Below are 25489 nucleotides of genomic sequence, written 5' to 3'. Positions count from 1 at the left end.
CCAGACTAAACTCATTGGCATGATGGGGTTTTGTGGGGATTTTTGTTTTAGTAAGTTTTGTGTGTGTGTGTGTGTGTGTGTGAGTCTGTTTTGGTTGGGGGGTTTTGTGTTTTTTTCCTTTCTTCTTCTTACACATATGGTAACATATAAAAGCATCACAAATTGAATACGTGCACCATACCCAGGAAAAGGAAAAGAGACAAAGTGAGACAGTGACCTAGAAGCCATAGAAATAATTTTTTCTTCTAATCTACCTCTGACTTCTGTTTTTTTTTTTTATTTTCTTATCCAGGATAGCAGTAAAGTGTACACAACTCATGTTTCCTACTTAGAAATCTACAATGAATGTGGTTATGATCTGCTGGACCCAAGACATGAGGCCTCTAGAATGGAAGATTTGCCGTAAGTAATAAGATTAGAAAAAGTCCAGACCAAGAGGAATAATTTTCATATACTCTACTACATCGATCGAGGACTTTTTGAAGTTGTGCTACTGATGTCACTGTTAATTTAATCAGAATACTTTGTTTTCATAATTTTATCAACGGTCCCTTGCTATTCTGTTATTTTGTGTGTATGGAGGCTAGGGAGTAACCAAAGGTGAAAGGACTAAAAGTGTTGGTTGCTATTATGCAGAAGAGATCTGTTGCAGCAACTGACAAGGAAAAGGTGCACTTGTTTTTCTCATGGCAGCCTGTCTCTTTGTATGGCATGTGTGTGTATGACTGTGTGTGGCAGAGACACATAACAGGTATTGTTTCCTTGCAACAGTAATGAGAAAATCTCCCTGCTTCTATTTGGACCTTTTCCTTCAAGGATTTTTTTTTTCTAGAATATGCAATTATGAAATAAGGTAAGTTACAGCTAGAAAATAGGCCACAAGGAACTCCAAAGAATGGTATATTTCCTTCAGGATGGTTGGTTGTTATAATACTTGTCATTGATCAGGCACTAGCACCTACCAATGCTTGGAGAAGGGTAGTAAACAAAGGTTTGTAAGACATGAACCTTCCATCTGGTGAGGTTAAAGATTTCTGATTTATAAGAAATCCAAATCCTAATCTCCAAGTCTGAAATAATAATTGATAGTCTGTGTTATTTTTAGATAGCTAAGCAAACACTAAATTGGTGTGAATAAGTGAGTTGTTTACTGGATTTGCAAGTGCCCTGAAATAATGCTGGGCACCAGGAATTTTATCACTCGGCATGACAGCAACAGACACTTGTAAACAGCCATGAAATCACTGCTGATAAAGAGCAGGAAACATACTGAAAATTTTCAATGGGGCAATAAAAGAAAATCAGTAGAATTTTATTTCAAAATAACTAGTTATGTTATTCACATATTATTAAATCATTTTATTAATCAAAACATCTTCCAACCCAATATTTTATTGTGTTTAAATGGAGATTTATGTTTCCACACAGTATGGGATATATAGGATATGTATGTATGAAATAATTTTCAAGATTGATCTTTATAATAGAACCTAGTCTAGAGAATAGGAAGGCAGCAGACAAATGCAAAGGGTGGGGACTGGGCTGTGAGTTGGTCTAATTGTTTCAGATTCTTTACCTGAAAAATGGAAGTAAAATTTGGCTTTATGACACATCAGTGCTATGAGGACTGTGTGTATTTACCAGTGTCTTTCATGACGAAGTTTAGGAGTCTAATTTAATTTATTACCTGCATCTTGTGGCATGCAGACAAAAATTTTAATCAGAGGCTAGTTTGGATAATATAATTTAATTTCTGTGTCCATTTTTAAAATAGTAAAAATAGTGTGCTACAGTTTTTTTCAACTTGTTAAAGTTAATACTATTTCATTATTCAAGTTTATTGCATTAATAATTTCATTTGTGAAGTTATTTGAAATATTTTATCTGAACTCATTCCATTTAACATTTTATAGGAATGAATTTATTCAATTCAAAGAAACTGAATTTTAATAATGTAATTGGAACTTTGAAACATATTTAGGATCATGTGGCCTGGGAAATATGTCATATCTTAAAACTAGGTACTGAATATTTTCTAATAATTGTGAGTTTTAGAATCCTCCAATTAATTCATGTATGGCGATTCAATTAAGCTAAGACATAACTCCTTATAATGTTGTGTATAAGGTTATTTTAAAAAGTAAAAGTTGATAGATAATTTGATTGTAAATTAGGAATAAAGCATACTGGGATAAACATAATTATCTGCAAACTTAGTATATGCTACTACTGGATAAGTTTTAGTAAGGTAATAAATTTTTCTCTGCAGAGTAACTAATATTACTAAGTGCTTTAAGCTTTTACTGTACATGGACATTATTATTTCCATGTTTGTCAATAAAATGAGTTCTGTAAACTAAAATTATACGTACAATCCTCATATTTAGCATGTGTAAAAGTATTTAATGAATAAAATACGTTTTGTTTATTTTTTAATATTGTAATATGGAGATTCAAAACTTAAAAATACACAGTGTCATTCTGATCTAAAAAGTGAGTAGAAGCTGCAGGAATGGGTAGTTGCATGATTAACTGTATTTCAATTACTTGATTAATTTTCTTAAATGAGAAAGTAGAGGTTACAAATAAGTAAATAGTAATGAGATATTTTAAAATTTATCAGGTGTTTATTACCTGATTATTTTTTTGAGAATTTTGTGTGCTTAAAACCTCTTAATATTTTGGTGATAGTAAGCAAAATACAAAGTAATAACTTCATTTGCTTGAAAGCCTGTATTTAGTGAGAATATTAAAAGGAATCCTATTTTTTTGTACTTTAAAGGTGTCATATTATGCATAATTTTCTGTTGAACTGCACAGTAGATCATTTAAGCTTTAAGTGCTATAAAAGGCAAAGGCAGGGTATTTACCTTAAATTCTTGAGTAAATACTAGCAGTCAGTGCTGATACTTTCCTAAGTCTTTTAGATGGACAAGAAGAATATTGAAGAAAAGTGTCACTTTAGAACAATAAGCAAAAAGATTAGTTAACCTCATATAATATGCAGATTTTTCTGGAGCAGTATTATGGTCCATATTCTTGCAAAAGAAGGGGTTGTTGTTTGAATGAAAGATAGGTACTACTGACCAGCAAACTCTGCATTCTTGGCTTTATGTTACCAGTTCAATGTAAGGACTAAGCAGATTGCATTCAGGTGATAGATGTTATAAAAGGCTTGTGGATACACTACAGGCTTGTTAATAGTATTTGAAAAATGAGACATTGAAACTATATTTGATGCTTAAGGCAAAGTGAATAATAAACATTTTTAAAATTGTCCATTGCATCTAAACATTACATGATTAGACCTCGAATCTCAGCTCCTGAAGTCAAAGTTTAGTGTGTAGCCATTCTTTGCATATTCTGTAGACTATGAAATTTTCATCTTAGCCCTGCTTACTCACTTCATCCAAGTCTGCCAGATGAGAAGGGAAGAGCCTGTCTCAAAAACAATCACTACTTTTCTGGAAATAAGTTCCTGACAAGTGCATGAATGTGGGACAAATAGTTGCTCGTTGATATGCCTACCTATATGTATATATATACAGATTTCTACATAGAATTATGTAATTATTTACACAGGGGTATGTATATATATATACCTATTTGTATACATGCATACAGATATTTATATATGTATACATTAATGGATATCATTTTTCTAATAGGTACAGATACTTCTACAACAACCAATGATGGTTTTGAAATCCCATTAAACTTCTATTTTAACAGAAAAAAACCCTAGTTTTCTTGATGTTTAGTTGGAATATTGCTTGTAACTCATAGAAGATATCATTTGATATACCTTAATGTTTCATGCAAAATATACTTTAGTTTACAGTTGTAGCTTATTTTCTTATACAAATCTGACAGTGTTTTAATTTTGTGACACAGTAGATGAAATCCAGCATATGCAGATGTAAAGAAAATTTGAAGAATCTTATTTCCTAGAATGAAGAAATTGAATTTAATATTGACAATTTAATTCTCTTTGTAGCTGTAGAGAATTCCATGTTCATACAAGGAAATTATGGTTGTTTTCAACACATAAAGGTATGAAATTATTGCTATGAAATAAAGCTGGTAGAAGACTATTAAAATACTTACTGCCACCTTATGTTTTCATAAAAGTTTTGCAGGAGTGTTCAAAGTAGAAATACATTTCTAAAGCTTTCTATTTACTGTGCTTTTGTGCCTTTTATATCCAACAGATTCTCGGTTGTAGTGTATTTCTAATTTATGTTAACCAAACTTACTGAATTTGACTTTGGTTCCAACCTGCCAGTAAAACTCTTCCTAACATGTTGTTATTTATTCAGAAGTAAGAACTTTTTGGCATCATATATAACACAAAAGTAAAGACTGAGGGTTATAGAACCATTAGTCAAGAATGACTACATTAATTCATAGGTAACCAGTAAGTTACTGCTTTACTTGTCTGACCCTCTTGCACGTGAAGGCAAACGACAGTTAGTGCTGTTTGGCCTTGTAATGACAGTCTAAGCTGCAGTAATTGAGGAGCTACTTGTCAGAGAGCTCAGACAGCCATTAATCCAGAGTGATATGGTTAGGGGAAAATACAATCTAAACTTCAAGTCAGCAAAAGAGATTCCCCATTTTTGAGTGAAGATTCTTTAAAGTCTTCTTGAGAGGGAAAAGTTTAATTTTTATTATGATGCTGTCTGACTTAAAGAAAACCACACTTTAAGCTGAGAGCAAATTAACTTCAAACATCAACAGTGATGCCTATATTGATGTATTATAATAACATGTAGAACTGTTATGTTCCATGGGGTCAATGTGAAATAATTTCTCTTTCAAACAAAACCTTTTACTGCATATTGGTAAATTACCTCAAATGAGTTTATACTCTTCTGTTTCTCTACTGCCCTCCAAGGGCCTTAAGAGTTACCAAATTGCTGACATGGAAATCTAAAGCAACTATTATAATAATTCCTGTTTTCCTTAACAAAGAAGAATAAAAATAAAATAAGGGTAAAGGAATAATTTTTAACATATAGGAAATATATTTTATTCAGTCTGATTTTTGATGCAAATAAACCTGATTCTCCCCTCTGGTCTCAACAGTGTTAATGTCAGCCTCTTTTAATGGGGTACCAGCTATGTAATCTGGAAACTTACCACCAACCATAAACCTTCAAGAACTATATTTTCAATGTTCAGAAAATTATCAGTGTTTTAAAACTTCTAAGGCTAATAATGTTACTTGTTCACTTTTTTTTATATGAAATACATTTCTCCAAAATTGACTGTTAATTTTGTTACTACAGAGTACCAAAGAGTTTTGTAAGGCTAGACTTTTCTTTTTGTTTATGAGGAGACAGCTAAAAACTGTTTTGACTTATTTCTTCTAAGATTGTGATTATTCTAAATTACAGTTCAAACAAATGCATAAAATAACTTCAACATACAAGATATGTTGGTTATTCACATCCATGTTTTGTGTTGATTTGCTTCCTGAAAAAGAGTATGACGTCTAGTGAAGCTTTTTAAAGTTAACTTTTCTACAAGCTTTTGATGAGCAAATATCAAAGTTTATTTAAATTTTTTTTTTTTTGGTGAGTGAGATTATTGAAGTTGCCTGCAAATTCTTACACATTTTTGTATGTTTCGTTCGTACATGAACCACTGATGTCGTTTCAGTTTTGATTCCTTGTTCTACATGGTGGGGTGAGGGTGGGGAGAGTAAATCCAAGTAAACCTTGGATTCCATCACACGTTGGGTGCCCTGCAACAATGCAGCATTGGACAGAGCTTGAATGGATTTCCCCATGATGCATTGCACAAGAGCAGTATAGGTCCTGACCAGGAAGAGAAGGTCTCCCTCTTGCTCTTTTGAGCCTTTGTATAATTTCCTTACAAGAAAACAGCTTCATTCTAGAAGGTGTTCTCCTGAGAACTCAGTGAATTTATCCTGCAGCCAAGGAATCTGTGCAGTACAACCCAGGCCTGAATGCCCTGCTGTATGTGCAGCACCACTGAGTAGGCTGTGCCTACTCAGGTTCACTATTACATGAATCATTAAGTCCTAAATATGTAACAGTCTCCAGTCATGTCCATAACATGCAGAGGAGCCAAACTATGTTTTTGTTGTCTCAAAACAGAATCCATTGGAGACAGTGGGAAGGATTTCCTGTCACAATATGACACGTCAAGCAAAGAGTCGGCACGAACACTTATTCATCTGATAGTTCTACCATGTCTCGTAAGGGAGATTATGCTCTAAGTCTCTACTTGGATGGAAAATCAAATCTGTGTGCTGTTAAAAGTGCTAGTAGCTGAATAACTTGTAACCTTGCCTCTTCAATAATTGTTGACTTTGTCCTTTGCTGTGGTATTCAGGGAGTTGAATTTCTGAAAGATCATCTTTTTGGGATGATAGATAAGGTGATTGTCCTGACCATTCTTTCCTAAAAGCTGAAGTTTTTTGCAGTTTTACAAAACATTACTTATATGTATCCATTAATTTTTTCTGTTCTGAATAGACTCCAAGATGCATACTTGCTGCTTTTCTCTTTTATCTTTTTCCCAAATTTATTTTTGGCTGTATAGTCTCCTCTATAGTCTCTTTACAATGAAGTAGTATCACTATATCCTGCTTATGTATTGGCATAGAGGACATGTATCTTCATATGTTGTTTGTTTGCATTATTGTGATTAATTTTTAAATGTTTAGAAAGTTTTTGAGATTATTTTAGATTTATTCAATTCTTAACCCTAAAGACAGATACAATAGTGGGAAATTTGACTTTTTAAATGGTAATTTTTTACCAAAATATATTAAGGGTTTTTTTAATTTTTATTTATAATACACAAATTAATGAGGTGGTATTAATTAATCATAGGAAGCTTTAAGGTCAATGTTTGCCAGTAACAGGAATTTAGGAAATGAAAGCATTCAGTGTGCAAGGCTCTCTTGCATTGGTTGCAGCTCACTTGATGCAGGAAAGGGCACAGGTTATTAAGGGTATACTGTAATCAGAACGGCTCTGGGCTTCAGTGAGTGATGTACACAGATGCAGACAGAATACAACTTAACATTATCAAAAGTTTGATATGCAGGAGCAGAATTATTCTCTGGAGTTTATGCTTTGAATGGGGAAGCTGAGTTTTGTGATTATATAAGAAATGTTTTATATCACCACACAAAAATAAGGCTAACGGTGGGACGCAATCATACTTGGAAAACCAGTTGTTATGACTATCAAAGAAGCTTCGTGTGTACTTTTACATGCAATTTTTCTTGAATAGAGTGAGTATTGCAATATGTTAAAATTATTTCTTTATGTCCATTTGAACATTTTGGACGTCAGACTGTGAACTACAAGATCTAATCTAAGAGTAATACTATGGAATGCTGCTTTGATGATTAATTTCATTCTCAGTTTGGGGTGGTTGCGGGGAAAGTCAAGTAAAGCAGAACAAAACACAATCTCTCTGGTTTTGAAGCAACTTGAAGTAATTAGCATGCAACTACGTACTGATAAAAATTCAAACCCCATACTCCCTCTTGTGGTTTATCTTGAAGAACATGAAAAAACATTTATATACATATACGTATACATATAGATGTTTATGTGTAGATAGAAAGTATTATTATTTATACTTACACAGAAGATAAAGTTTTGTTTTAAATAAAAATAACAACTTCCAGCTTTTAAAAAAGTTCTAATTTGTTTTAAATTGTAATTCATCCTGAAGGACATGTCATTTATCCTCAAATTTAGTGTACTTCTGTTTTAACGGATTCTTCTCTCTCAGAGTTTTCCAAATCCAGTGAGGCAATCACTTGTCCTCCATGTTGGATATTATAGAATGTCCCAGCTGAGGAGATCCTAATGGCTGCGCAGTAATTCCAGTAAAATTTAAATCCCAGTAATCATTTTGAAAGAAAAAAAAATCCTATGTTAAAGGACTATTCAAAGTGAAAAAGATTTTCAGTAATACTTAGAAGCTCTTCTGGAGCATTTGCCATATCTTTTCTACTTGCATCCAATTACTGTCTGAGAGCTTTAGTCTTATAGACGTGTAACTAAGAACATTTTTAACAGAGGAAATAAATAAAATCATTCTGTATGCTTGCTTTTAATTTAAGGAAGGCATAATTTACAGTTGTAGTTACTACCATTTAAGAAGAATGAAAAGAGAAATAATCTCGACAAATGCAAAGTTATTAAAAACATGTTGACTACAAATGTGTTGATTCTAAAATATTCCATGCCTATTTGTATGTCAAAATAATGGTATGCTTTATGTATCATCTCTACTTGGTAATAGGAAAAAAACCCCTACATATTATTTGTTTGGGATGATTCATCTAATCTCTTGATATTTTACTATATCTCACTAAATAAAAATCCTAAAGCTTTCTCTAAAACTTACAGTTTTCCTATATTCCTTTTCTATGAGAAGTTTCATAATAAAGGAATAAAAAGGAGGTGGCAGTAAAAAAAAATTGAAACTTTCTTTAATATTTATCATTTTTTTTCACTTTCTTTCATTATGATTGTGTTTGCATTTCAGATTTCACCTTTTCTGTGCAATCAAAATGAAAGTATGAAACAACATCGCATTAAAACTAGTTTTCACTGTTTTTTATTTTGCATATAGAAAAGTGACGATAATGGAAGACTCAGATCAAAACATTCATCTTAAAAACTTATCTCTTCAGCAAGCAACCAATGAAGAGGAAGCCTTAAACCTACTCTTTTTGGGGGACACCAACAGGATGATTGCTGAGGTGAGATTTGCTGCTCCAAATCTTAACAGCACCACAGTTAAAATGGTCAAAATCATCTCTCCTCTTCTCTCAAATAAGATGTATATTTTAGAAGTCCTTGGACATAGATTAGTATCCTCTTTTTGAATGTATTTCTACAGTGAAATTAACTAAACATTTCTCTGATGATAGTGTTCCATAGTGCATCTGATTGGTGGTTCTTGATGTCATAACTTACTGAAATTCAAATAAGTAGAACGCAAAAATTTTTGTAAACTATAGACTGACTTTTGAATGTGGCATGTGTCACCATACACAGACGTGTAAAGATAAGAAAATATGTCCTTGCAAAGCATTGTCAAACATTCCTAGTGGAGGCTTTCCCTGGAAGTGTTCGTCACCTGGTTGGATGGGGCCCTAAGCAACCTGTTCTAGTGGAAAGTGTCCTTACTCATGCAGTGTGAGGGGACTGGCCGGTTGGGACAAGATGATAATTAAAGTCTCTTCCAACTCAAGCCATTCTATGATTCTATGATTAAGCACTCAATTGTCTTTGAAGTACTTAATGTAAGTCCCCTCTTTTTTTCCTTCTTACAGCATAAACACATGGTGTTATATGTAAAAACACAAAACAACCCCCCAACCAAACAAAAAATGCCCAAACCAAACAAATAAACAAAACCCAGCAAAACCCCAAATGATATTTCAAAGGAAATTCAAAATAAATATATGCCAATATTCAAACACAAGGGTGTTTTTACTGATTCTGAAAAATTCAAATTAAATGTTTCAGTATCTGACATATGTAAGGTTCTTTTCCCCCTTCGTATTTGGATATGGAATGTAAATATAAAAAGTGTATTGCAAAATATGAGCACCGGCAATGTGTCTTCACTACAATAGACCTTTTTGGATTCTCTTCCTCTGTATCTCCAAAAGGAAGTATCATAAATCATTGACAAGAAAGACAGAGTATATGAATAGTTAGGTACTTCTGTGTTCCTGCTGGATGACCACATACACCTTGACACAGAGGAAGAAGCATTTGATTACAAAATGTAAATAGGAAACACAAATATTTGTTCTTCCTCAAGGATGACTATTTCAACTGTTATATTTTGAGAGGTATAAATATATTAAGGCAAGAGATAGAATTATTAAGAATTACGTAGAATTATTAAGGCAAGAGATAGTCAACATAAGGCCTGCTCATAAACCTGGGCATTGAGGCAAGGAAGTGCTTCATGATATTGAAATAGAAAAATTGACATTGTGTGGAGGAGAGGAACTTGACAAAGTGTAATAAAGAAGAAAAGGGTTAATCTAGAGATCTAAGGAAGAGGACTTATGACATAAAACATAACTTCTCCATATTTTTAAATCTTGAGTTATGATAATACTTTCTGACCTCTGAAGATTAGAACCCTCTTAAGTAAACTTTAAAGAAAAAGAAACAACATTAATAAACCTAAATAGAAAAGAAAGTAAGATAAATGATGGGTTCATGTTTTTTAATGATGGGTTTGGCTGTGGAAAAAGTCAGATGACTGTCATGGATCACATATGAGATCTGCAGCCCCTAAAATTGCAATCTACTGCCTTAACCCTGAATAACCCTTCTTTGAAGAGTTGTCTATTTTGAAAATGAGAATGACAATTTAATTTCTGTGTTGCCTATGCTAATGCAGTCTAACTTGTGATTTGAGGGGTGAATTTTTCCTGCATCACTGATTGTGCTAAAAAGAGAGTTATCATAATATTAAAAGTATTTTATAAGTAACATTAGTTCATTCTTTCATTCATTAAATTTCAGAACCTTAAGGGAACTTTTATAACCAAATGCTTCTTTCCCACATGTAACTATATATCCCAAGAGAAGGAAAAAAGAAAGGAAACTAATCTAATTTGTGTAGGATTGTTTTATTAGGCAATGCAGGACTGGTCCTTTCCTCTAGTTTTGATGTGTACTAAGATTTGTGTAAATAGTAAGATGGAAGACATTTGTGTACAGACAATTCATAAAAATCCTAATAGGAATTTTTTTTGGCTCATATTTTGCCAGAGAGAAATAGGCAGAGATCAAAACCAAAACAACTAAGTCTCTTGTCTGGCAGCTCTGGCAGAGTCTGGCAGCTCTGCTGAATGTATGGACTAGATTTTCATTTGCTTTCCAATGAAGCAGTTTCTTGTTACATTTGAATATGTAAGAATCTGCAGCACCAGGTTATAAACTTTATTATTTCAGTATCTGAAATGCATGCTAGGGATGCATTAAAAATCAAATTTGCAATTTTGCAGTTGGTAGCAGCAACATCTAAAAAAGCTCCTGTGGGAAAAATAAGTGTTTGACTATTTAGGTAGTTCTCAAAACATTTTATTTTGGTATACTATTAGTGTATCTTCAGCTGAAGCGATCTTTTCTAAGTTCTTGTGATGAGAATCTCATACGACCTCCGTCTTTTGAAATAACCTGCCTAAACCTCTGTGATTTTGAGAATTCTTGGTTTTTTGGTATTTCTCTTAAAGCAATAGAGTAAGGTGGCCTCCAAGAATGTGCAACAATTTCAAAACTGTTAATTCCTTTTCTGAGGTTATTACGTCTAAGGACTGCAATTGCGTGTACAGTTGGAATTTATTTTTCCTCTAATGAAAAAGTACTTTGCTTTATGAGGAAGGAAATATTTCAGTGCATAGTTTTATACCTATAGCACTCCATTTTTAAAATTTGGGACACAGTGTGTACTGCAAAGTACTTGTTCCATCATTTAAAATGTTTGAAGTACACTTGGGGCAAGTCAGTAAGGTTTTGGGAATGTTTATTTCAAGAAAGAGTTAAACGTAAAGCTTTAAAGTTTTGGGAAATGACTTGTAACCTGTGAATTGAACCCATTCCACTTGTATTTATTGTATATTGGTATTCTCTTGAATGTATTTAGAAAGTCACTGATAGTATTTGACTGCATTTTTTATTGGATAAGATAGAAAAAATAGGATTTCAATGTGTGAACATATGAGATTAAATGTTACTTTTGACAAAGATGCATGCTATCTGGGTTAGTGCTGCAGTCCCGAAGAAATTGCAACTTTCTGCTTTCATAAGTTCCTCTTTGGTGTCAGTTGTTAACTTATTTCCACTCTGACAAACCTGTTATATTGTATTATTAGCACCAAATGGCATCATTATTTCATTTCCATGTGTGTTAAAAAAATTACTGGGCATACATACTACTTTGAATAGTCCTTAAAATGCTTTGGCATTTATATGGATAAAAGGCACTATATAACATAAGGTTTAATAATGTTTTCAACAGGGAATATTAGTTACTTTAAAAGTTACCTCAGTTTAAAAAATTACCATGGTCTAACTGTGAAACTGTACTTGTAGTAAATATGGAAAGATAAAGTATTGCTTTCAGGAAGTGATTGTACCTGAAATGATCCTTATATTTTCATAGCAACAATTTTTCAATTTCAACTACGATTAGTGTACCTAAGTACAACTGAGGACATCCTTCACCTGTAACATACTATTTAGAAAGGAAACTAAGGATGTACTGAGGTCTCTCTCATCTACCAGATACAAAGACAGGCGCCTCCCATTCTTCAATTTATATGCTCTTCGTTGTAGCATAGTCCTATTGGGACTGGTGGAGTTATATTAATTACGCAAAGATATCCATCCAAACAGTGAAATGACTGTAGCTGTCAGAACATCCCTCTGATTGTAGCATGAGATTGGAGAAAGTTGATTTGATATCAATTTTGGATGCTATCAGTACTTTCTTTTTTTTCCCCTTGCTCTTCTTTGAAAAGCTCAGAAGCAAAAAATCCTTAAGAAGAAAAAGAAACCTTCCTTAAAAGAAAATTTAGTACCTTTTCATTGTGACATTCTCTCAAAAAACTGTGAACATTCAGAATCAGCCCCTCTTTATGCATTGGCTAGTCACTAATTCACTCATACAGGAAAATCATGTTCTGCTCTCCAAGTATTTTGATCCAAGGAAGAAAAAATTCCACTGGAATGGTATAAGTTGCCAAGTGGAGATGGTTTGCAATATGGGCTGAACAAGTGCATTTATCACCTGTGAAATTGTTTTGTTCCAGTGGTCCTGAACTCTTTCATGTATTATCTCTGTCAAGAGGTTTTGGCAGCCATAATCAACACATTAACTTTCAAGATAATAGCAACTTCTGTTAGTCAAGTGGTGATTTTCAAACAGTTTTTCATATGTCTTTGTCCTATTTACAAAACTTTCTCTTTCTTAAGTCCTCTATTCTTAAGAACTCTGTTTAGATCAGATTTCTGGCTATTTTTAGTGAAAACAACATTTATAATAGCAGCTGCAACAAATAAAGGGTTTGGGAAATACATAAATTCCTGTAAAGGGAAGAATTCCTGCAGTGTTTTGCTGACTTAAGATGGGTAAGAATTAGATTAAGATGGACAACTTAGGTTCCAGCAAGTTTTTGGATGGTTCTTGACCTTGTATTCCTTGAGAGTAACATCTAATTCAGAAGATTCTTGCAGTTTGACTGTGATGTAGATTCTTGTTTAAATAGAAACCGCCTTCTTGCAACCGTTGTATAAATAGATGTAGTAGTTAAAGTCACAAAGCTTCTATACAATTTATTTAATTTCAGCAAACACAAGTTTATTTTCATCCTGGAAAAAAAGTAAGACTGGCTTCTATGGCTTGAAATACACCTTGTACATATTTTCCATGATGAAATGAAAGTGCTGATGCTTTATCAAGTCACGATTTTAAATGTTACTGAACTTGTCCTTTACCATGCCACAAATGGGCAGCAATAGATGACCTGGCATTAAGTCCTTTGTAGTGTTCACGTGATATCTCAAAGCATCTGAAGTTTGCTTATGTGGTTTATGATGTCAAAGAATTGCTGGAAAAAATTATTCTTTGTAAGTAACTGCTGCTCATCAGTTGTTCTATATATAACTCTCACAATAGCAACCATCTGCTGAGAACCAGGCCACTCCCCTATTTCTTTATTTTCCTTCATCACATCAAATTAGTGTGAGGATGATTTCATATACATATGGTTTGAATACTGCTAACAAAGCCAAAATGAACTCTGAAAACCACTAAAGGAACATTTTAGTAGGCTCTGAGACACTGTCCAGAAAATGTTATTTGTTTTCTGTTTTCAAACTTTCTAAAAAGATGACTGGTGATACTCAGAAGTTGTCTATGTAAGATAACAACCAAATAGCAAAAGAAAAGGCTTGGTTTTGGACTGGAGATGCCAACAAATCATCATTTCTGTTGTGTGGTAAAAGTAGCAAAGTGTGGGGGGATTATGCAATTAACATTTCATGGTCACATCCCATTTAACAGTTTAAATTTTTATTGCTTGATGCTTTCTGCAAGAGTTCTAACAGAGCTTCCTGTATATGGGAATTGCAAAGCAGAGATAGAATCATACTGCAAAAAGGAGTATTGGTGTCTTGATTAAACCATGGTTTCACTCCAAAGAAGGACTTTACAAGAATATTGGTTTGGGATTCTAGCCAATGACATCCAAATTGGCTTCGTTCATTTTGTCATTTGCATGAGAAAAAGAAGCTGTGGAGAGAAAAGCAATGGAATTTCTAATGACTAGTCCAGCCAAATCTACTCGGAGTATGCAAAATAAAGTTGTGGCTAGTGTATTGCAATAGACAGTTAAAACCTTGTAGAGTCAATATTGCAGTGTGCTTGTTGGAACTCAGGGTCCTGAAATTGTTTTCTTTTAGGATTTAAAATTTTTTGCCTCTATTACTATTAAATGGAGGTGGCTAAAAGCACATTTTGAAATACATAAGGTTTTGCTGCAGTGTGAATATCAAGTTTGTTTAAGAATACTTATTCAGAAGTATGATGATTTATTCAGCTTCTGTCATAGCAATATTTCCTTTGTGCTTCCACCTGTACTGATATGGCTTAGACTTGTTACAGTATAGTATGACTGATGCCATGTCTGTAGTGCAAAATGTCCCTAAATATCAGTTCTGTCAAGGATAATGTCCTTAAATATTAATTCTGTTGTGGATTTTTAGCTGGAAAAAATAAAATATCCAGTTCTGCTTCACAGAGCTGCAAATAAAAAAATCATAACTGTCCTAGTAAAGTAACTGAAACTGGCTCTGATTATTTGTGGAATCACAATTGCTGAATAAAGTACATTTTCACAGCATATAACTTTTTCTTAGTATAACTGCATTTTGAGAAAGTTTGGGAGTGTTTTCTTGCTTGACACCTTTCCCTCAGGCTGTTTATTTTCATTCCAACACTACCACTCACTTCCTCTTCATTTGCCCAGCATCGTCTCTGAGGACAGCATACATTTGACTGCACTCTGATGCTCATTTCACAGGATTATGAATTCCAAAATTCCAAAAATCTGTATAGAGTAATGATTTTTTAAATTTTTTTTATTTTGAGCTGGATCAGTTCCCAAAACCCATTTGGTCGTGCTGGCACTATTAAGGCTAGAAAAACAGGGAAGTTTAAGTGATGACAATTGAACCAAAAGATCCATACTATTTCTGCTCAGCTTCATTCTTTCTACTAAGAGCTGTCCTTTCTGGCATCAATAAGACAACATCTTCCATACCTGCAATGGGCAGGCTGTTTTAGCATCTGCAGTGTTGCATGCCAAAGAAGTTAATGTAAAAAAAGGCAGTATGTTGGTATATCTGGTCTGAATCACAGGATAGGCCTGCGTAAAAAATAGTTGCACAGTAACAGAGGAATAAAGTACAGACAATACATTAATGTAGACAGTATAACCAGGATTTTTTTTTTACTTTTTTCAGCAGCTATAAATAAGTATAGAATTACATGCTGACTCAATAATATTAGTTCATTATTTTACTACTCTATTTTTTGCAGGTCCATCATTTATCTTCTAAAAACAATGTAGTCACATTTGTTATAGTTTATGAATAAAAATATTATTTGTGTGCTAAAACTTTAATCTCCATATATAATCTAAAGTTTTAGCTATCTATAAAATGAGGATTATGAGGAGTAATTTTAAATTGAAATTTTTAACAATACCTTGAGATTAAACAAAAGGTGATTTAGATGCTTAAAGATATTTTATGGTTTTTTCATAAAAATGCATATGTGATGGCATATGGCAATTTGAAATCTAAAATTAAACAACTGAGAGCTGTTTAAGACATTCACTTCTGCATTTCAAATATATTGAGAAAATTTCTAAGGTGATGCTAAGATTGCACATTTCTAAAAATTGACCAAGAATTTCCATGTTTTAAATTAAAAAAGCATGGCTGTAGTTATTCCCAAAAAAATATATTTAAAGCTAAACATTTTATGAAAACTCTGTCATGCCTCCTAAAGATCTGATACTGATTTTACCAAGTAGAATTACCAAGCCTTATAAGAAATCCTAGTACTCCTTACACTGGTAGTTATCTATCAGAAAAAAAAAATAAAATTAATGTACCAATGGGGAAATTAATAACTTCTCAGAAATCAACATTCAGTAACTGTCCCTCCAGTCAAGCTGCCCTTTTCTAGTATTCCTCATATAGTAAGGCTACTTGTTTTGCTGATGTTAGATTATTTTGGCGCAACCTTAATTGCTTACATTACAATTTGTCCAGATTAAAGTTTTCCAAATATTTGGAAATGTCAGGTGAATCCTTGTGGGTTCTTTTTGCATGTTCATTACAGGTCCAGCAGCTGAAAAATCAGATCGATGATTTCAGTTGCCAGATTATTGAGCTATAAGAAACTAAATTTATTTATCATTTGAACACTAAGAGTTCTTTTTTCTTGTCATTGTAGACACCAATGAATCAAGCCTCAAGCCGATCTCACTGCATTTTCACTATTCACATCTCCAGCAAGGAACCTGGATCTGCAACTATCCGACGCTCCAAGTTGCATTTAGTAGACCTTGCTGGGTCAGAACGTGTTGCAAAGACTGGAATTGGGGGCCACTTACTGACAGAAGCCAAATATATCAACCTGTCATTACATTATTTGGAGCAGGTAAAATTGAAACCTCTAGAGTAAAAAATTTCTCCCTTTACTAAATTCCTGTTTAACAATGCACAGTGTTTTGGAAAACTTGACTCCAATGTTCATTTAGTCTTGGGATATTTATTGCAGTTTTAAAAAATATTTTTATTTAGGGAAAACTTAAAAATGAAGTAGTAAGATTGTAGTAGGTATACAGGGTAGTATTTCCAAAAGACTTTTCTCATTTTCTTTGGAACACTAAACATATTTAATAGATTTTAGCTATATTTCTCGTAAAAATGTTCTTCATAATCTTCTTCCCCTTCCACAGCTGGGGTCAGGCTGTATCACTGAAAAGAAAGTGTTGGGGCTTTATTTGGTTCAAGCATTGTAATACTTTATTCATGTGTTGTTTTATTACTGTACCGATTTAAATCTTTGATCTTTTTGAGACAGAAGCTATCACTGGTAATGTATTTATGGATTGGCTACTATAATCGGATTTATACCAATAGTACCCATAGATGTAGTATAATAATAAATAAATAAAATATTTATATAGTTGTTCTTATTATTATTATTATTGTTTTTATTATTATTATTGTTATTAATCTCCATGAATATTTGTCATGCAGCTGTTGTTACTAAAAAGATTTAGCCTCTTAATTTAAGGTGTACTAAAATCCCTTTCCTTCTGTCACTGTTGCTTTTTGGTTTTCCCCCTTGGAAAAGGCAAATATTGAGCAAATAGTTTGCTCCTAACTGATCTTATTCATTAAAAAAAAAAAAAGTTGTTTCAGATAGCATCGGTGAAAGGAAACTTTGGAGATAAAGATTTCGAGTAGAAATATTTGGTTAATTATGGTGATTAAGATGTGTTTTGCAATAATTAGATTATTAAGTAATTATTAAAACAATTGTTTTAATATTATATTTAAAAAAATATTTTAAAGGCTTTAATATATATATTTCCCTGATCTACCGTGATGTCTTAAATGAGTGAAGTGTATGATCCTTACCAAATTAGAGTAAGAAACGCTTGGCAATGAATAAAATCTCTTTTGTTAATGCTGTGCTAAGTTGCAATCACTAAAGATTTGCAGCTGTCCATTTGTAAGAGTAATTAATTTCTTCCTAAGATTGAATATACGATATTGTTTTCACAGTACAGCAAACACTGTTCCTGTTGCTAGAAATTAATTATTTTGGGGATTCTGATGGACAATACAGTATTCTTCTCCTAAGGCTTCTTTAAAAATTTTTGTGTAGAAACATAGCAGATCTGTGATGCTGTCATTTAGGGGGACAGTTAAGCAGGATAGGGAGAACAAAAAAGGCTTAACTCTAAAATTCTGTAAAATCAAAAATTCTAAAAATCTGTACTTTTTAGCTTACATTATAGTATATGTGCTATTTAGTAAAATACACAGTTAAGGCAATCATTAAACCTGAAAATTTTGTGGGTGTCTATGTGTGAAAATTCTTAAAAATAATGATTAGGAAATATAATTGTTCTACTTGCTGGGAAGAATATTTTTCATTTTTGTTTTACTGTTTTTCTGTTAACAAAAACAAATCTCTTGGATTTCCTTTAATTTATGATCAGAGATATTTCATCTGTCAAAAGAAGAAACTTAAGGTACAGGAGGTGGCAGTCAGTCATTTACTGTCACACTGGATTTTTTTCATGGCCCTCATTTGTTTAAATTCTATCTTGAAGAAAAATGTCTGTATTTGAGTTGTACTCAAGGGAAGTGGTAAGGGTCAGTGACTCTAAAATGGATGTCTTCAGAATCATACAAATTATACTCCGGATCCCTTCTTATTTATTTTGTTTGTTATTTCTATGTGTTTGACAGTGAAAAATAAAATTCTTTCATGCAACTTTTAATCCCTTTTTTAATTCCTATGTTAGAGAAATACTGTTGGAAATAGGCATGTTGGATTCTGTCTGGGATTGTGTATCAATAGAAATATTTTCTAATATTGAATAAAAGACCACCAAAGACAGTAAAAGTATCTTTTTGTTCAGTGGGAATTGAACCATTCAATCTGGAACTTGCAGTGAATAACATTAAAGTGCACAAATGCCTCAAAATCAGCTTATTGAAATTCTCAACTCTAACTATCTACTGGTGGTCTAGTGTTGATTTATGCCATTTTGAAACACTTTTCACAGTAATATAGTCACATTAAATTATTTGTATCGAGATGTCAATGGGAACACAGTTCTCTGTTACCACACTTGATCTACTTGTTAAATATCCACAGCATGTTAAAAAGGTGTTCACTAAATCCACTGCACTTTTACTCCAAGCAGTCTCTATGTCTAGAGAAAAACGAAGACAGTTTCATGCCGGTGATCTGAAATGACAGCAGGAATTTAGGAGTCCTTACTACCATATCTGGGTAGCTTTTTTTGTCTGAGAGATGTAGTAGCACATTCTGAAATTACAATTGCAGAGTAACTGTGCATATGTAGATACTCCCTTATGATACAAATATAGAGAATCCTGGACAAGATTTAGAGTTGCAGATTAACAGTTATACTGCCATGTGATTTGACACTATAATGGAATTATTTCCCTAAAATAACAGGGTACAGTGTTCTCGCTACTTTAATGAATATGTTTTTTAACCGTCATTTAACACGTGTTCCATTCACAGAATCTTGAAAGATTTTATCCATTAGTGAATGGTTGCTGCCCATATTTACCAAAAGAGATTTTTTTATTGCTTTGTTTTGGGGTTTTTTTGGTTGTTTGGGTGGGATTTTTGTCTCTTTTGTTTGTTTCTTTGTTTTGTTTTTTGATTTGTTGGTTGATTGATTTTTTTTCTGTAAAGACCAGAGTTTAAGCTTGTAAACTCTACTAGAAATGGGAAGTAGGGTGGGAAACATTAAACAAAGACCTCTGAAGGAGGAATGTGGCTTCAGAGCATGTGATACACTAAACATCAAGATAGAAGTGTACCTGACAACTCTGTTTCTGCAAGTGATGCACCCAAAAATCCCCATCTCTTGAGGATTCTCTGAAAACATGGTGGCGTGAGATATTGGTGCCAATCTGTTCCTTGTACAAAGCATGTGGATGGATACAGGGACTCCTGTTCACACTTCAGATCATGTCAGGAGTCTGAGTCTTGCACTTTCCTTTATGCTTAACAGTGTTTCCACATGTGTCAGTGAAATCTATGAGTGATTGTACCCTCCTGTGTTTCATATAGTGTGCAATTTTATGAATGGCATATTTGCTTGACCCACTCAGAATGAAACTTTGTGTTTTAGTGATATTATTAAGCTTAGAATTACAAGTATTAAAGAAAAAGAAAAAAAATACCTTTTTGTATCAAAGGGATAATAACACCTTCTTAAATGAGACAATTTTCTGCTTATTGCATTTGGTGCCTCTTAGGGAATCCAGGTTCAGCTTCTGTACAGGTGGTCTCTGTCACTTTGTCAAAGAATATTACTTCCTTCTCCTTCAGATTCTCCTCTTTCTATTCCAGATCTTGTTTGGATTGTAAAGATTAATTTAGTGGTTAAGGTGAGGTTTTACTAATAGAACTTCAGACTAAAATCATCTGTGTTGTGGGACTGTCACATGACTGTACAATGGGTTCTGCATCATGAGAGCTGGTCACAGGTTTTCAGCATTAATGTGGGAAGGTTCAGATTCTAATTGGGCTGCAGACTTCCTTCATGAACATCAGAAGAAATGAACTTTCCAGTAACAGTGTTCCCATTTATAATGGAAATAACATATCTTCTCTCTGGCTCTTTTTCCACCTTGTCCATTTTGATTATAGTCTCTGTGTGGCAGAGGCTGAGAATGTGCTTATTAATGTATATGCTAGACTACTATGAGGTTTCTATGCAATATTATAAACCAAGAAAGCTTTAACATGTTTCTATAAAACAAGTTGTAACATGTGAAATTTGAAAACCTTGATCCAGGAATTGGTTTCCAGATTACTTTACAAGATAGTAATTTTCATATTATGCATTTATGTCTCTCAGGGCTGCCAGTGTAAGATTTATAGTTTTAACTTCTAACTATCTGAAGACCATTAAGAGAAACTAATGCCACAAAAAAAGTCACACTAAATTTTCTAAAATAGCAATTCTTGCAAATGTAGCATAAACAAAATACACATTGATATGTAACACTTACTAAAGAAAACCCAACTCCTAATCATTTAGGAGAGCTTGTGCAACTCATATAACTATAGTTTTTCAGTACAGTGCTTGGCCAGATAATTGTTCAAATCTTTTATATCACAGGACATCATGGGGTAATCTAGCTTTTTATTTAATAATTAGGTCCCGTAATGTAAACAGCTGAGGAGGGAAACTGAGAATAGTAGGTGTACAATTTCCTTTTTGGCCAAGGCATATATATTCTAAACTGAATCATTTCTTTCCAGCAGTACATTGAAATCATGCACCGTTTTATTTGTGCATTGCTTTCCAAGACATTTTCTCAGAAATAAATGTATTGGCCCATCTAAGAAGTGTTTTAAGAATGTGTAATTTTTAAAGCATTTAAAAAGCATTTTAAGGCATTAGCAAATACTGAGGAAGTTTTTACTTTAATACTATCCATATTTTATAGTTATGACAAAAAAGTAATGAGGAAGATTTTCAGTAAGTTCCTGTGTCTTAGGAAAATGTGTGTTGGAGTTTATCGTGTTCAGTTTCCATGTTGCTGAGAGACTGTAAGGCTAGGGCATGATAAAATTTAATGTATTTAGTCTTTCAGATCCAGCTCTTACAAAGACATACAAACATGCTGAAATTTAACTTGGAATTCTTTCAATAAAGCCAGTGGGTTTGCAGCTAACAGTGGGGTGCATAAACATTGTTTTGTTGTCAGAAGTTTCTGAGCAGATTGGATATGTGTCAAACACTGATAGACAGATAAATTTAAAAGTCTTTTTTTTTTGCTGTTGTTTCAGGTAATAATTGCCCTTGCAGAGAAAAACCGGTCCCACATTCCTTACCGAAACTCTATGATGACCTCAGTGCTAAGAGACAGCCTGGGAGGAAACTGCATGACTACCATGATATCAACACTTGCTATGGACAAAAGAAACATAGATGTATGTTTTTTCCAGCTATCTTGTCTATCTATCTTACCTATCTATTTTGAACAAAAATCCTGTCACTTCTCTATAGATCCTGCTCTTTTGATTTTTAATATAGATTAAAATTCAAGTGTATAAGTTTTTGTTCTTATCCTTTTAAAAGACTATTTTAATTTTCTTTCTAAGAGATAATTTTATCAGTGGAAATTGCTGTAGAATATAAACAAATCCTTTAGAAAATGTGCTTTTCCCTAAGTAATCTCAAGTCAAGTGGCAGCTGGGAAATTACTTGCACCCAGTAATGAACTACTCTTTTTTTCAATTTACTGATTTCCTGGTGAATAATTTTTTTTATTTATTTCCACTGAAAACCTTGGCAGAACTTCTGTTAGACTTCTTTGGAGTCAAGATTTTATAGATTATGGTAGACAAATGGGGAGTTCACTAGAAAAGACAGGGAGTTGGGGGGATGGTTTGGGATTTATGGAAATTTTTCAAATATTTTGTGTCCTGTCACCAATTTCCTGCACTGCAATTGTGTGTGGTGGTGTTTTCTTCTCTTTGTTTAAAAAATGGTCTAAGTTTTATCAAAGGGTTTTAGTAAACGGGGCTACATCTGGCTGGAGACTGCTCTGCAGTGATACTCCTCAGTGTCCAGTTTCAGAGCCAGTTCTGTTCACTACATTGATCAGTGATCTGGATGCAGGAGTTGAGTGCACCATTAGCAAGTTTGCTGATGATACGAAATGGGAGATCCCATTGACTCTCTTGAGGGATGGAGGGCCTTGCAGAGGGATCTAGACAGATTGAAGCGTTGGGCTATGATTAATGGGATGAAATTTAACAAAAGTTCTGCACTTATAGTGGAGCAATGCCCAACACAAGCATAATTTGAGAGACCAGTGGATGGAAAGTAGGCTTGCAGAAATGCACCCAGGGGTGCTGGTCAGATGAGCAGTGAGCCCTGGTATCCAAGAGGGCACCACATCCTGGGGTACATCAAACACAGCCCAACCAGCAGATCAAAAGAGGTGGTTATCTAGCTGTCTGCCATTCTCACCTTGAGAACTGTGTACAGTTCTGTGCCCTACGGGTTGAGAAGGATGTGAAGGTCCTTGAGTGCGGCAGCCAGAGGAGGGCAATAAAGCTGGCTAAAGTCTGGAAAAAATGTCCTGTGAGGAGCAGCTGAGGACTTTGGACTTGTCTAGTATGGAGCAAAGAAAGCTGAGGGTGACCTCCTTCCTCTCTGCATCTCCCTGAGGAGGGAAAGTGGAGAGGGAGGAGCTGAGCTCTTCTCCGTGGTATTCTAGTGGTAGAATGTTTGGGAATGGTTCAAAGATATGCCAGGGAAGGTTCAGGCTGGACATTGGGGAACATTTCCTTAAGAGGATGGTCAAACACTGGACCAGGCTGGCGAGGTGGTTGATGCACCAAGCCTCGGTATTTAAGAGGTTTTTGGATGATGTCCTTAACAATGTGCATTGGCCAATATACTTGGTCAGGCAGTTGGACAAGCCGATCATTGTAGGTCCCTTACAACTAAAATAGTTTTATTCTAAAACATGTAGCAATATGAATACGTAGAACACTGCTCAAAGCCATTTATAATCTGTTTATTTCCTGATTTTCCTAACTTAAAAGCGTTATAATATGAATAAACGAGAAATGAAAAACTATTTAGTCTAAGACTGTTTTCTGAAATACAGTGGAAAGCACTATACTCAAACCATACTTCATGTAGTTATAGACTTTTTCTTTAGAAAAATGAACTTCTTCTGTTAAATGAAAACAGATTGTTCAGATCTGCAAACAATTATGCAAACATACAAATGCAGCTGGGTAAGTTTGTTAATTTTATTTTAAGTTCTTTGAGATCAGAAACCTTTCAAATATCAATTCATCAGATCTGTGTATCTCACATTCTATTCTAGACTTCTATTTTGGCCATATTTAGATCAATCAATTATTCAGAATAAGCTGTGACAATTTTCATGTTCTTGTTTTAACATGTACTATTCACACAACATACCTTATTCTTCAGTCCTTCCTTCCAAAAATTAAAAAAAAAAAAAAAAATTAAACCAAAGAAAAAAAAAAAACCACAACAGCAAAACAAAAAAACCAAATCCCTTCCTTGCTCCCCAAAATCTGAAGTGGCCAAATAATATAGGTGGATGATTATCTCAGCTGGTGGATATGTCTGAATGATATAAAAGGGTGCTAAGTCCATTGCTAATCATCAGAAAATGCCAGAATTAGGATAGGTGCATAAATCATTATCCATAGCTATGTTGGGATTACATACTGGTTTTTTCTCTTGTGTGTACATTTCACTCACAAGCGATGCACAAGACACTATGAATTGAAGTTGTATAATAAAAGCCCCTTTCTTAAGGACCTAGTGTTGTTTCTTGTAATGAAAACAATGAAGCAGAGAATTCGGAGTAAGAAAGGGCACTCATATGAGGAGGACAAATAGATTATTATCCTGGAGAACTAGATTATATTCCTACTTCTACCAATGAGTTTGTTTGAGAATTTCTTAGATCACTACATCACAGTCTTTTGTGCTAGTTTTTTGGAGTGCTTGGATGAAGATGTTGATTCTGAATTATAGTAGATATATCACTTAATATAGCTGTAACTATAAGCAGAATTTGTTCAGCAGGAACAAATCTGTTTTGAACAGCAGATCATAAAATGACAATTGAATATAAGTTTTTGGTACTTTTGACTTCAATTTCCATTCATTCCACACACTTGCAGCAAAGAAGGTTAATTGATTAATTATTGTAAAGCCCTGAGGTGCTGTGATGATAACCATGGTATCAAAATGATTAGGAAATTAGATGTCTGAATTGATTACCATTTTGATGGCATAGAATAAACAAATTGTAAGCTAACATATTGAACATTGAGAACTGAATTAATTATCTACTCATTAATTTAACATGTATTGCAAACTAAACAGGTCGAAGTGATTATTATAAAAAAAAAATTTACATAAAATTAAAAAAATAATTTTTCACCTAAAAATGAACCAACCAAAACAAACAAACAAACAAACAACAACAACAACAACAACAACAAAACCCCACCTTTTATTAGTTTTCTCTTTTTCTCATCATTCAAAAGTTATTGCCTTCTGAGTAGCATGGCTTTGTTATCCTATAGTTCCAGCTGGTGATTTACCTGAAACACAGTGGATCAGGGGATAAACTGTATCAGTAAAAAATATCCTACGTTTCAACAGTTTTATAGGCCCTTGTCATTATTATGCTAACCTAATTTCCCTTCAATATTGTTATTTGGAATATGAAATGATAGAATATTTCTGTAACATACTCAAAAAATGAAAACATATTTTAATGGCTTCATTAGCAGTTCTGGATATTTACCTGGTGCAGAAGTACTTGGAATTCTCTCTCTTTTTTCTTCCAGGAATCTATATCAACCTGCAGATTTGCACAGCGAGTTGCTCTTATTAAGAATGAAGCAGTTCTTAATGAAGAAATTGACCCCAGACTGGTGAGAGCTGTCTGGGGACAGGGGGAAGGGGATTGTTTGGTTTAAGTTTTATTAAGCAATAGCAAATCAAGTTGATGTTGAGGATTTTATACTGTGACATCCCATTAAATCATTTTCAGATGCAAGCTCCAACTTTTTTTCC

At 33.6% G+C, this 25489-nt stretch overlaps 1 protein-coding gene across 1 annotated transcript in view; it reads left to right on the top strand.

Moving 5' to 3' along the window:
* KIF6 (kinesin family member 6) overlaps positions 1-25489 on the top strand; it is a 150720-nt gene that overhangs the window by 18173 nt on the left and 107058 nt on the right. Inside the window, 5 exon segments of the mRNA XM_066316033.1 lie at positions 293-402; positions 8632-8761; positions 16558-16764; positions 21691-21834; positions 25261-25347. Coding sequence (XP_066172130.1) covers positions 293-402; positions 8632-8761; positions 16558-16764; positions 21691-21834; positions 25261-25347 — 678 coding nt within the window.

Source organism: Sylvia atricapilla, chromosome 3 (genome assembly GCF_009819655.1).
Source record: "Sylvia atricapilla isolate bSylAtr1 chromosome 3, bSylAtr1.pri, whole genome shotgun sequence".
In the NCBI taxonomy this organism is placed as follows: domain Eukaryota; kingdom Metazoa; phylum Chordata; class Aves; order Passeriformes; family Sylviidae; genus Sylvia; species Sylvia atricapilla.
This window is presented reverse-complemented; position numbering and strand designations above follow the sequence as displayed.